Source organism: Gossypium raimondii, chromosome 13, assembly GCF_025698545.1.
Source record: "Gossypium raimondii isolate GPD5lz chromosome 13, ASM2569854v1, whole genome shotgun sequence".
Classification (NCBI taxonomy): Eukaryota; Viridiplantae; Streptophyta; class Magnoliopsida; order Malvales; family Malvaceae; genus Gossypium; species Gossypium raimondii.
The window spans coordinates 57106140-57119504 of record NC_068577.1 but is presented as its reverse complement, the minus strand read 5'-3'; the positions used below and the strand labels follow the sequence as shown (position 1 = coordinate 57119504).

The 13365-nt window shown below is 32.8% G+C and overlaps 3 protein-coding genes across 4 annotated transcripts; 2 read left to right on the top strand and 1 right to left on the bottom strand.

Annotated features, from left to right (window-relative positions):
- The first annotated feature begins 2355 nt into the window (after positions 1–2355).
- On the top strand, positions 2356–3199 carry LOC105782383 (dirigent protein 22). Its single transcript, XM_012607085.2, has one exon. The coding sequence runs from the start codon at positions 2382–2384 to the stop codon at positions 2976–2978; it is 597 nt and encodes a 198-aa protein (XP_012462539.1). The 5' UTR covers positions 2356–2381; the 3' UTR covers positions 2979–3199.
- A 3247-nt stretch (positions 3200–6446) lies between these two features.
- LOC105782382 (uncharacterized) lies at positions 6447–9417 on the top strand. The gene is made up of 4 exons (XM_012607084.2): positions 6447–6920; positions 7002–7085; positions 8818–8990; positions 9071–9417. The coding sequence occupies exons 1-4, from the start codon at positions 6653–6655 to the stop codon at positions 9263–9265; spliced, it is 720 nt and encodes a 239-aa protein (XP_012462538.1). The 5' UTR covers positions 6447–6652; the 3' UTR covers positions 9266–9417.
- Positions 9418–9962: 545 nt separating this feature from the next.
- On the bottom strand, positions 9963–11567 carry LOC105782381 (uncharacterized). 2 transcript variants are annotated; one of them, XM_012607082.2, is made up of 2 exons: positions 11460–11567; positions 9963–11244 (listed from the first exon to the last, which is right to left on the bottom strand). In XM_012607082.2, exon 2 carries the CDS (start codon positions 11220–11222, stop codon positions 10116–10118), a length of 1107 nt encoding a protein of 368 aa, XP_012462536.1. In that variant the 5' UTR covers positions 11223–11244; positions 11460–11567; the 3' UTR covers positions 9963–10115. The 2 variants fall into 2 exon arrangements, with proteins under 2 accessions (XP_012462536.1, XP_012462537.1); XM_012607083.2 differs by having other exon boundaries at positions 11406–11544.
- Positions 11568–13365: the final 1798 nt, after the last annotated feature.

The following is a 13365-nucleotide window of genomic DNA, read 5'->3' as shown; positions in this document are numbered from 1 at the left end:
CTCGTCTTTTTATTTTACGAAATTTAAAAAATAGTTTAATTGTTGGTACGGTAAACATGTTAATTGCATAACATTGTTAAATATTTTCATTAAATTATTTATATAGAGGTCCACCATTAAACAATTTATAAACAAAGAATTAACAATCTTTGAGTACTTAGGTTTGAGTCTTAATATGCTAATTATGACATATGAATCTCCAATCTCACCATATGTACATATGTAGATTTTGTCCGATTCTTTTTTTATTCTTCATCTATTATGTTTTATAATAGTTTGATTCTAAGTTACGTAAACAATATGCAATAAATTAGCAAAATTTAGCAATTCAAGTTGACGCGTGTACTAATAGTTAGATTAATTCTTCAAATTCGTGAAATTACAACAATCAAATTTTAATAAATTAAATAAAGTAATTAACTCTTTAACTTATGTAAAGTAAATTTTAAATTACTTTAAAGGGAAGGAGTTACATACATAGGTGTAAAATTAATCATTACATATATTTTTATACGATTAATATTTTAATGATTCAATTAGTGATGAATTCAGGGAGGCTGGTAAGGGTCTCGGTCCCCCCTAAACCTGCCCCCTTAAAATAGAAAATTTTCTATTTAGACTCATTTATAGTTCATAAAATTTTAAATTAGTAATGGTAAAATTGTACTTTGACCTTAAAAAATGATAAAATTTTGATTTAATCCTTTAAAAATTATAAAGATATATGCTATTAAAATGGTTAAAAATATTTTTTTGCTATCAGAAAAATATACAATTTAATCCGCCTCCTAAAAAAGAATTTCTGGCTTTGGCCCTGGATTCAACTGTTAAATTTATCGATATAATTATACTTGACATGCATGTAAATTTTCGAGATTGAATGATTACAATATTAATAATACAAAAATTATTTTACATCAATATAAATAAATCCCTCGAGTTGATTTTAAATTAGAATTTAACCTTGGAAAATCTATCCATAAGATCTTATCAATGATTTAGTGGGTAAATTTCCCATTAACCATAAGCATAGACAAAAGGCCCTGTTGAAATGATACATTCAAATTGATAGTGGAAAAGAAAGGCCGTCTACTTGCTTTGCCTTTTTGCATACGCATTATTTGACTGCCCCCTGCGTGGAAGAGCTTTAGGTCATCTCCATCATTAAAGTCATTGAGGCACCATCCATCATGTCCCACCACACCCCTTAACTCAATGCGTTAGGTTCACCAACCAAATTTTCCATTTCCATTTTCATTACTGCAAAATCTCACTCCCACTTTCCTTGAAATTCTTTCTTTGAATTTGTTGACTAAGATGGAATTAAAATAAAATACGAATTTTCGTGATTGACTTAATGGTTAAAAGATGCTCAAGTCATAATCTGCATTTAAATTTGAGTTTTTAGAAAGCAAATAGTAAAACTATGATGATATCTTGGGTTTACATATTATAACATGTATGTATTTTTTTCTAGAGGTTTTGTAAAATTATGAAAAACAAAATAGTGTCACAAGAATCTTTATTGCTTTCTAAAATTATAGTTTTTTTAATTTCACAATTGAATTGAGATTCAATTAATAGTGACAAGTAAAGCAATCCCTTTATGTTAGATCATAGAGTAAATTGATCATTTCTGTTAAAAATTTATCCATTTATATTGTTAAAAACTAGTATGCCTGACGGAATAACCAAATAATCACGTGTACCTCATATTGATATACAAGGACAAATTTTTAACGGTAGAAATTGATGAAATTTTTAACAGAATGACCAGTTTACTTTTTATTAAATGTATGTAGAGAGGGAAATACAATTCGACTCTAGTACATGAACCTCTATAATACTTTTATTGATCGACTCAATGATAAAATTAAAATATTAAAAAAATTAAATTACATATTGGATATTAATTTATGGGTTCTCTTGTAATTTATTTTGATAAAATTTTATCATAAATGTAACTTTAGAATGACTTTCGAAGTCTTTGTTGGCTCATAATATTTTCTTCAAAAGGAGACATGGAATTTCTCATATATTTCCACAAAAGATTTGCTTATATTTTAAGCAATTTAAGCAAGAATTTTAAAAGTGGAAAATATTAGACCATGATTTGCACAGTTCACGTATTTTTACATTGATTATAATTTTATATTAATTAAATTAAAAATTAATCCGCATTAGCACTTAATTTATTCATTCTCACAAACAAAGTCAAATTTTTAATCCACAAACACAAACAAAAGTAAATTGATTAAATAATTAATTAGCTCATGCTCCATTAATGGGGTTGGTGATTAGAAAAAAAGGAATTCTAGAAGTCTACTTTAATCACTATATAAAGAAGGATTAAGCAGAGAAATGGTGAAAACAGACCCAACATGAGCATCCTCAAAAAGTCATCCATGGCTAAACTTTCTGAAAACACCCTAGCTGCCCACTTCATCTTCACCATTTTCATCGTTTCAGCTTTAGCTGAAAACGGCAGTAGCTTCGCGAGAACCATGGACAAGAAGGTGTTGGGGATGAAGAAGGAAAAGCTCAGCCACTTTAGGCTATACTGGCACGACATTGTTGGCGGGAAAAACGCGACGGCGGTTCCGGTGGTTTTCCCATCGAGGAATTCAACGACGGCGTTCGGTATGATCAGTGTAATAGACGATCCTTTAACGATGGGACCTGAATTAAGTTCGAAAATGGTGGGAAGAGCACAAGGGTTTTACTCGGCGGCGTCACAACAAGAAGTAGGATTGTTGATGGCGATGAATTTTGCTTTTATGGAAGGGAAATATAATGGGAGTACGATAACGATATTGGGGAGGAACACGGTGTTTTCAAAGGTGAGGGAAATGCCGGTGATCGGCGGTAGTGGACTATTTAGGTTTGCTAGAGGGTATGTTGAAGCTAGAACGCATCGTTTTGATCCTGCCACTGGTGATGCTGTGGTTCAGTATGATTGTTATGTTATGCATTATTGATTTAATTATGGTTTGGTTTTCAACAATTATACTTTGTTAGCTGTTTTTGTATGATTAATGTTCTTAAAATATGGAGTTGTGGGTATTGATTTTCCAGATTTTTGTGGTATGAATTGAATGGTCTGTCTATGGATGACAGCTACCCAGATTTTACGTTCAACTTTTTTTCTGCTTTTTTTTCTTTTTGTAATTTTATTTCAATAAGACAAAAGATTGTTGAATTCTGACGTGTCAAGATCCAATGTTTTATGTTTTGTAATTTAAATTTTATACATTTTTGTCCTAAAATCATTTCATCAACCGAAAGACCAGCCGAGTAGGATACGAGCGAGTAAACCTACCCAAGTCTTAGTTCGATTGGTATCTTATTTAAATATGTTAAAACACATTTTTATCTTATTTATAGGTTAAGAGGGATTAGATTGCTCAAATAAAAAAGGATATGAGTAAATATCATGGAGTCAAAATTCCGACACCACTAATTAGGTTTTTTTTTTCTTTTCATCACTTGTGTGGCAAGAGATTAAGATGGTGATGAAACACGGTAGGGCAGATGTTGTTAAATTTACTATCGTTATTTGTATCACTGGATGTTAATATTAAAAATTACTATCACCTCCGTGGATATTGAATATATCCGGTCTTGTCCCTCCTCGCTTCACTTCAATTTGATTTTTGCTACTTGTGTTTAATATTTTCAACCTTTTTAAAGTCAATAAAATGTTTAAATATAATTCTGCAAAAAATTATTTAAATATAAAATATATATGAATTTTTTATTATATTTTTACCTTTTTAATAGTTATATAGTGGAGTGAGGTGGGGCAAGCAAAACAATTATCATAACTGCTCCATACTCACTGTCCAAATGAAAAAATTCACCTCGTCCCTCGCCGCATTTAGCGTTGTTTGAGTTGAATTAAACCAACCAAATCAGACTAGTTGAATTGGAGAACCGGTGCGAACCGGTTGAATCAAAATTTTAAATTTTTAATATTTTTTATCAATTCTGTTGAACCGATCGAACTAACGAATCGGTAATTTGACCAGTTCGACTATTAATCCAATTTAAAAAAATATTATCCGTATCTAATTTAAAAAAAAGGGCCGGTTCGGAACGGATGAATTTGGAACCTATCGAGTGGTTTGGACACAATTTAGTTATGGCAATCAAATATGGTATATAGGGTGAGAGTCTCCCATAGTCTTTATTAGAACTTATTTGTCATATTGACATCATTAACTAAATAAAGCCCATCAATAGGCCATATAACAACCTTTGATGTTTCGAAAAACCCCATCAACTATCACCTTTAGCTTTTGCAACAAAAAAACAAAGCAAACAAGAACATCATATTGCCCAACACAAGCAATTTTGAAGCCATCCCCATGGCTATCACCTAGAGGTGAATTCAGAAACTATTTTTGGAGGACCGGAATTAAGGTATGTATTTTTATGATAATTAAAATGTAATTCCATCATTATATTACTCTATATATTTATGACTTTTAAAGGATTAAATTAAAATTTCATCATTTTAGGAGGTTAAAGTACAATTTAACTATTTACTAACTTATAATTTTATAAAATATAAAGAGAGAAAACTATTCTTTCCCCATTTTAAGGAGAGCCTTAGCCGTTGCTAGCCCCTTTTAGTGTTGCCCCTGCTACCACCCATCCACCATAGAAGCTCGTCTCTGCCGCCATGGAGGAATAGTAATGTGAAAGAGCAACACATAAAAAATAAAGAAAAAAAGAAAGGGGACTATAACATGGTGAGGATCCTCCAGGTGGGGAGAAGGTCACGACAGTCGATTTTATTGTCGATCGCGCAAGTGTCATATTAAAAGGGAGGAAACCAATAAAAACATCAGCATTAATAAAATATAAGTAGGGTTTAGATGATAACAAAGGTTCCTTGAGTCATATCTAAAAAAGAAATATGAGAGAGAAAGCTTCGAGTAACTTTTAAGTTTTAGTCTTTTAGAACTTAAATTATTTTGTATTGGATAACTTACAATCGAATGGTCTTAGTTTTTAAGCATTAATAAGATGAGTATTTTTTTTAAATAATCTTATTATATGTTCTAATTATATCATGCGATAATGTGCTTTAGGGCACTCAAACCAACACCTTCCTGCACTGACAACAATGCACATGTCAATTGAGCTAAGACTCAATCAGTAAAATAAGCATTATATGTTACATTGTTAATAGATTAAAAAAATCATAAATAGAGTTTAAATGATAACAAATGTCCTTTGAGTTATATTTAAAATTTTAAAAGATAAATAACTAGACACTTGTCATCATCTTAACTATACTTGTGAATTTTTTTTCACCGGCACTCTACTTAATAATAATCGATAGCAAAACTATCCATTTTTAAACTATAAAATTATTATTATACATATATTCATATTTAATATATTTTTAATAAAAGAGTTAAATGTGCGCTTGGTTGGGTGGAAAAGTGAAGAGATGGAGGAAGGAGTGAAAAAGTGAAGAGAATAAATTTTGAGCATGCTTGGTTAAAAAAAAAAAGAGGGATGACGATTTTTCATCCTAATGCATAAAAATCAATCCTTCCAAGCTAGAAAGATGAGAGGAGAGAAAATGAGAGAAATGCACGTGTTAGTTCAAATTTGTACAATTTTCAAATATTTTATTTTCTTTCCTTCTATTTTTCAACTCTACCCAATAATGGATGAAAAAAAATTATTATTTTATTTTTCTATCTCCCCTACCAAATACACTTATGGAAAAAAAATTATGTTTCCCATTCTTCTAGTTTTCTACTCTTCCAATTTTCCATCTTTTCAATTTTCTTTCCACTCTACCAAACAAAGAAAACTAGAGGAGAAAGAGTACATTGGCCTCTTGTCTTAATGTCTAGAGGCTTATAAGGGAGCGTCTTTGATCATTTTGAATGTGCCATATGTCATTTATGTATTTGTTTCAATTTTTTTGAGATTTAGTCAATCTACTGATGTATTGTTGTCATATGTATGGGTTATTATGTCGAAATAACGAGTATATGTGACTTGTAAGTAGTAGATACTTTGTCCATGATAAGGATGTGGTCTCAATGATATGAGACCATGAGACCTTTGACTCGTGAGATCTTGAACTTGCAGTTATCTTTAGCTCATGATATTGAATCGTGAATTTAGTAAAATATAATAAATAGATAAAGTTTTGAAAATATATGTTGAAATTGAGTTATCAACATATTAAATAGATAGCCCTTCACCCTAATAGATCCTCCTATCTTGCCATTTATATTTTATTTTAACAAGAACTTAGGTCATATATCTTTAACTGACGATAGTTGAGGTATCGGTTCAAAAGTAAAAGATTGATTCACCCGTAAACCGGACTAAAAAATGGGTGAAATCGGATCGGTTTTTAATGACCATTGGATCAGTGGTCGGATGCCGTTTGTTTTGTAACATATCTACTGCCCTGAAAGCGAAAGGCCATAGCAAACCCAATGCTCTTCCATTCGCTACATTGACACACAATATCATCCCCATTTCGCTGTGGGTCTGCTTCCCATTCCAAAATCCCATCATCTTCTTCCTATTGATTCACTCAAGATCCAGAGCTGCTACAAAATTTCACCAAAAAAATCATCTCTTTCAGACATCCCCAAAAATCCCAAATCGAGAAATGTTACTCTCTCTTGTTCAAAGCAGCTTCCTTTCACCTTCAACACCCCTCTGCAAATTCCATTCCAACTTGAACCCACTAAAACCCTCTTTTTTACTTCCCAAATCCCTTTCCCATAAAAAGTCGCTGTGTTTGTCACCAAAGTATGCCACTGCTATTCGTGCTTCCATGATTGAAGCTCCAGTGCTTTGGGCTGGTCGGCTTTGTATTTATTATGCTCTTTTGAAGTCTGGGTTAGCTGGATCTCAGGCTAACCCACTTGTTTCAGGTTATACATATTTTTATCAAGATTGAATTTTTCGTTGTTTTTTGAATTAGTGATTTTAACTTTTTTGGTTTCATTGGTTAGGGTTGGAGGAGAATGGTGATAGTGTTGGCGAATCTGGTGATTTGGGTTTCTCTAAGTGGTTGGACAATATACGAGGGAAACCAGGTTAATTAATCATCACTTACTTTCACTACTTGTTCTTCATTTGTTCTTATTCTAGCTTACTGATAAGATTTTGGGTTAATTGTTTGATTGCCTTCACATTTTTTGAGATATGTAAGTTCAATGAAAGATATAAAAATCCCATCCCAAGATTTGAACTTGATATCTTCAAGATGACGTCTTGAGCTCTACTAACCTTAGGAGTGTTACCTATGGGGTTTGGTCAACCATTTGAATTAATATAACTCATTGTTAACACATTTATTCATCAATGCACCAAGTCTTTCTCACCTTGTTGCTATAGAGATGCTTAGTGTTAAGATACATCGCAGTCTTAGAGAAAGAACTCACTCTGAACCCTACAGATGACATTGTGGAGATGGCATTGTTGAGATAGGCAACCATGAACCGGTAAAAGGATCATAGAGGCCCCTATACTAGGAGTTAGATTACATTTTACCCCCTCTACCAAAAGAATGGGAATACCAATCTCTTTACGTTAAATCAAAGAGCAAACTGATCTTTCTCTAACAGGTTTCATCCAGTTCTGCTGAAAAAAATTGGTCGCTTGTACATCAGCATAAGGTACATGCGGCAATGTGTCACTTTCTAGCTATTCTCTTAGCTGCGTCAATTTTAGCCAGTACAAATGAATGGAATTTTTAATAAAAAGGACCAATTTGCCCTTTGATTTAAACTATAGAGACTAATAGTAGAGATGGCAAAATGCAATTTGACCCCTAGTATAGGGGCTTCCATGGTACTTTTACCACCATGAACCCGGGAGATGCTTAGTGTTTGGTGTAGTTTCTTTTTCTTTATTTTTTATGGTCAATCAGACATAAAGGTAAAGGAGAGGCTTAGTCATTTCAATTTAGTTTACAAACCTGTGGAAAAGGCTTTATTTGGCATTGGTGTCTTGTTGTTTCAATGTGCATTGCTAATGAGAAGTTGCAGAACATTTATTGTTGAGCTAAAACAGCTAACTAAACAAGCCTTGTAGCCATTATATGTTGGATTATATTAAACCTCTTGTGGCTGATTGGAGAATCGTTTATGGCTAATAGATGCTTTTTTATTTTAAAATATTAGAATTTCTTTGCATTTCTTAAGAGGTTTCCAATTCCATGCTTTATTGATGGTCTCATGTTGCAACTTGTAAATTCTTGATGGAAGAAGCAAATCTTCTAAATATCATACAGCTTGGAACTATTGGACCTCTAAGTCTATGGGAGTTTTTATTGCATAGATTTTTTGTTTAAACACGTAACTTTGTTGTTCTTTTACTCTGCTCCATGGATGAAATGGTTGACTCGTAAGTTGTGTTGTTTATAGCTTAGCTCCACTCCACTCTGGACTTTAAGCAACGAACATTCTCGGAAAGGATGAACTTAATAGTTGGTGAGAGGAGCAACATAAAGCTGAATAGGATTTACTCTTCATGTCTTTCCATGTTGCATAGGAAATACTGAACATTAATTAATCGGTCAATGAGCACGATAATTTTGGGATATAGTCCAAGTGTAATACGGCATTCTTAAGGCCTCGTTTAGCATTTCCGTTGGCAAACTTCTTTCATAGCAATACCAAACACTTAAAATTTTTTAAACCACATTTTCTGGCCCTAACTTTTTCTAACCGAACTTTTTTCAACAACAATGCTAAACTAGCTCAAGATTCAATGCCATGCATTGTGTTTCTTGCAAGGAATAATTAGCTTTTGTTATGGTTGTAGACAAGGAAGCAGCTGACAAAAGAAAGCTGGTCAGCAAATGGCATCCGACCACAAAAGGTACACTTAAAAGGAACTACAGGGTACCTTCCAAATCCGAAGGCCGACGACTACTTAAAGCACTGGCGTCTCTTCTGTCAGATGATGATCATTTTACTGATGCCACCTCCCACAAGGTAATATAAAAGTGTGGAACAAGAGATCTAGTAGTACCCGTTTTCCGTTACTTCATTAGAACCATTGTATTTGTTTACAGGGTTGCCAGATAAGAAGGGAGAGTGCTCATGGTGAAAGTGTATGCTGCAACAATGTTAGAGCTTTGTTTGACGAGCTTCCGACTCCTCACCTTACAGTCGAAATTACGCCTTTTCCTGCTGGACCTCTCACTGAAATAGATTACATCAAGGCTGAGAAATTGGAAAGGGTTCTAAGGTCTGGACCTTCTGTTTAAAATTGTAATCTCTGTAATATGTACATATTAGAACTATCAGCAGGAACTGATGATGCTCGCTTTTGTTTTTTGGTACTTCACAACTTGACAATGAGGAAATGAAAAAAAAAACAGAAGCAATGCAATGAATTTTGAAAGGCATTGTTTGGTAATCGAATCTCGAAGTCTTGTTTATATATGATCATCAATTTTGAGTTAACAAAAAAGTATAACTGTGGAGGAGAGAAGTTTTTGAAGTATTGTCGATTGGGCAGTCAATCAAACGTTTTGTTTTGACTCGATTGAGAATCCAAACCTGAGGTGGGGTTTGCTTACCAAGGGATGTGGGCGTCGTGTGCCTAGTAGGGTTAACTATATCCTGTAGGTTAGAGGTTCAAAGTCTACAAGGCATGCATGCAACACATACATTCCGTAGTAGGTGGTCATGCGTAAATCCAAGGAGTAGGTGGTTATGTGTAAATCTAACGAGGTTCTCTTACTCTGCAAGCCTTACCTCAAGTTCAGGTTCTCCACAAAGTTGGAGATAAAATCAACATCAACCATTGTTAGAGGTTCAGACAACTGTTCGATGGATGATATTTTGAAGATTTCTTCGCACCTCGTTAACTATAATTCATTTCAATACAAGTATTTTGCCATTACATAACAATTCATCTCAACATGTTTATGAAAACATTATCACAAATGGCAAAACATGGATCCAAATTCCCCCTTTTTCATTACTTGATCAGCACCATAACTACATTAACAGAAAAAAAGATAATTAAAAAAAAATACACATGAAAGACACAAACGAAGAGAAACAAAACATTGAAGAAAAACATTAACCTAAAACTGAATAAAATTTTATTCAATGATTAACCATAAGATCACCACCACCTTTCTTCCTGTTACTACTCCAATCTGGATTATTATTCTTAAAAATCCACTTCCACCCTTTAAAACTTTTCCTACTCCTTTTAATCCCTCTTTCATCCACACTAACCCTACATGAACCACCACCACCAAACATACTACCCCCATCACTTACAAACCCATTTTGGACTGATTTTGAACCACCAGGTTCAACAGGGGTATCATATGATGGAAACTCAAATTTCAAGTCAATGAAGGCTGAATCATCCCCACCAGTGAAATAGGTTTCTTTAAGTGAAAACACACGCCTGTTTGCTGTACTGAAACCAGTTTCATGGTCCAAGAACACACCACCAGCTTTTCTCAGTGCTTTGATATCAGTAGCAACATCGGATTCCACGAAAGCACTGTCTCTTTTATCACTGTCGAACCCACTTTTCCTCGGTTCAGGCTCACTAAACCCACTTTTTCTGTCGGGATCCATGCCCAACAGACCACCGTTCACGCTCGAACTCCTCGCCGCCGATATGGAAGAACTCCTCGCCGCTGAAAAGTTCATCGACCCATCATCCGATCCAAAGAACCCACCACCATTACCACCCCTAAAACTACACAACGATCTAGACCTTGATACCCCGTTGTTATAATCAACACTCTTAACATTCCCACCATTGTATTTCTCTCTTTTTTTCCTAAACAATCTCCCTAATCTCCATAATCCATTTTTTCTTTTGATCTCAACACAGCTACTGTTACTTCTTTTAAGAATAAAATTACCATCTTCACCTTTATCTTCACCACCACCATTGATTTTCCCCTTCAAAAGTTGGTCTTTGCTTTCATTCTCTATTAAGAACGAAACACGACCAACGCTGCCTACTTCACCAGTACATGAAATACGAGGATAAGAAGAGATTTCAGAACATGAACATGAGGACAATCGTTGTTCACCGCAATCAGAACAAACCAATTTCACTAAGCGATCTTTAAGACAATAAGCACATATCCCATTCGAAGACAATTGTGGGTGTTTCTTACAAACAAAATCTGATGATGATGATGAACCGTTATATACTTCCACAGCTTTGCCTCTATCTTTCATGGCTTATAATAAAGATCAAAACCTGAGCTTTCAAAAAAAAAAAACCAGAAATTTGGGTTAAAATTTAAAAACTTGAAAGGAGAGACGCAAAAAGAAAAAAGGGTGTAAGAATTTGAAGCATGCAAGGTAGGTAGATGAAATTGAAAAAGGCAAAAAGGACATGGAAGAAAGCGTTAGCTTTACGTTTTTTTTGAGAAAAGAAACAGTGATGTGAGCAGAGAAAAGTAGTGTGTGAACCTGCACTAGTTTGGTATAATTGTGTAGGGAATGTGACTGCAATTAGCAATGTATTCGAGTGAGTGAAGCAGTGTGAAACAATATATCTACTGAAAGCTTCCACTAATATATATATATATATATATATATTCTGCATGCAAAATTGTATCCTTTCACTGCAACTTGTTATGTCATACTGTGTGGTACTTCAACTTTGATCGTAGGGTGCAATACTGCAAATCCCATCAATCTGTTTTTGTCAACTTTTTTTGCTGAGATTTTCCTTCACTTTTTACTTCTCTGTGTCTTTGAGTGTTTGACTTTTCTCAACAATTCCTGTTTGGACATATACTAATTTGATAAAAGTAAAATTTTAATTTATAATTTTAAGTTCTAAAACATTAATTATTATTTAAAAAATTCAATAAAATCAAATCCGTCTATGTTAGTCTCATAAAATATTTGTTTAATACTATTACTAATGAAATTAATTAACAAGAAAAATAAATATTTTTATGTAATTTTATGGGTAAATTACAAAATAATCACTTTTGTTTGCCTCATATTATATTTTAGTCGTTTATTTTTAAAATATTACGTTTTATTCATTTACGTTATCGTTTTGTTACGAAGTAATCACTATACCGTTAATCACTAGAACTAGAGTTAATCGTCGTACAACTTGATCGGACTAAAAATCATAATATATTCAATCTTAGATCGAATAAATCTATACAGGATTTATATAAAATGAGTCTCAAAACTATATGATCTTAACGTAAAAAGGTAATACCCAAAAATCTAAGATAATTAAGTGACCAAAAAATAAAATTGAATAGTTGAGTGACTATTTTATAATTTTTCATAATTGGGTGTTAAAAAATTTAATATAGTTGAGTGGTTAGGACGGTTTATAGGTAAATTATATGTGAATAATTACATTGATATATTTGATTAATTTATAAAAAGAATATTTAAATTACAAACGACAAAAAAACACTTAAAAAAGGAAATAAAGTGCTATATGTTTTGGGCTGAAATTAGAGGGTCAAACCTGAAAAGATTTAAAGTTGTGTTTGTGTGTTCGTATTAAATTGTCAACATTCATTTGCAATGTAGCCATGGTTCATGCATGAGAGTTGAGCCACGTATTATTATTACATCATTTTCTTTCGAAGATCTTCAGTAATTTGTCCCCACCATCGACCTTGGACATGGAGGCTTAAATTCTTTGGCATTTTTCTTTTAGAATTTTGTGTTGGGATAGGTGATAAAAAAAATATTTAATTTGATACATATGTATCGAATTGAGTAGTAAAGTGTTTAATGTTTTTTCTTATGTAAAATCTCGAATTCGGCTCGATTTTAAAAATTAAACGAGATCATATGTGATTAGTTGATGCTAGAAGATTTAAAAGAATACGGTTATATGGGGTAAAAGTATTATAGAAACCCTTGTATTAATAGTCAGATTGCATTTTATTCTTTCTATTCAAAAAATAGATAAATTAATCCTTATACGTTATATCAGAGAGCAAATCGATCCGCTTGGTAAAAATTTCATTCAGTTCTACTATTAAAAATTGGTCATTATATATCGGAATGAGGTACACGTGACATGCCACGTGTAACTATTTTGTTATTCTATCAGCCACACCAATTCTTAACAGTAAAAGATGAATGAATTTTTTTAATGGAAAGGACTAATTTGCTCTTCAATCTAATGCACATAGACTATCCTGAATAAAAGAGATAAAATACAATTAACTCCTAATATAAAGACATCCATAATACTTCTACCAGATAATAAGAATATGAGATACATATTATCAAATAAATGGGGTCATCAATCATATATATATATAATATGAAATTTTATGACATTTTTTGGGGTACAATTTGTGACATCTTATTAAGGATATATACT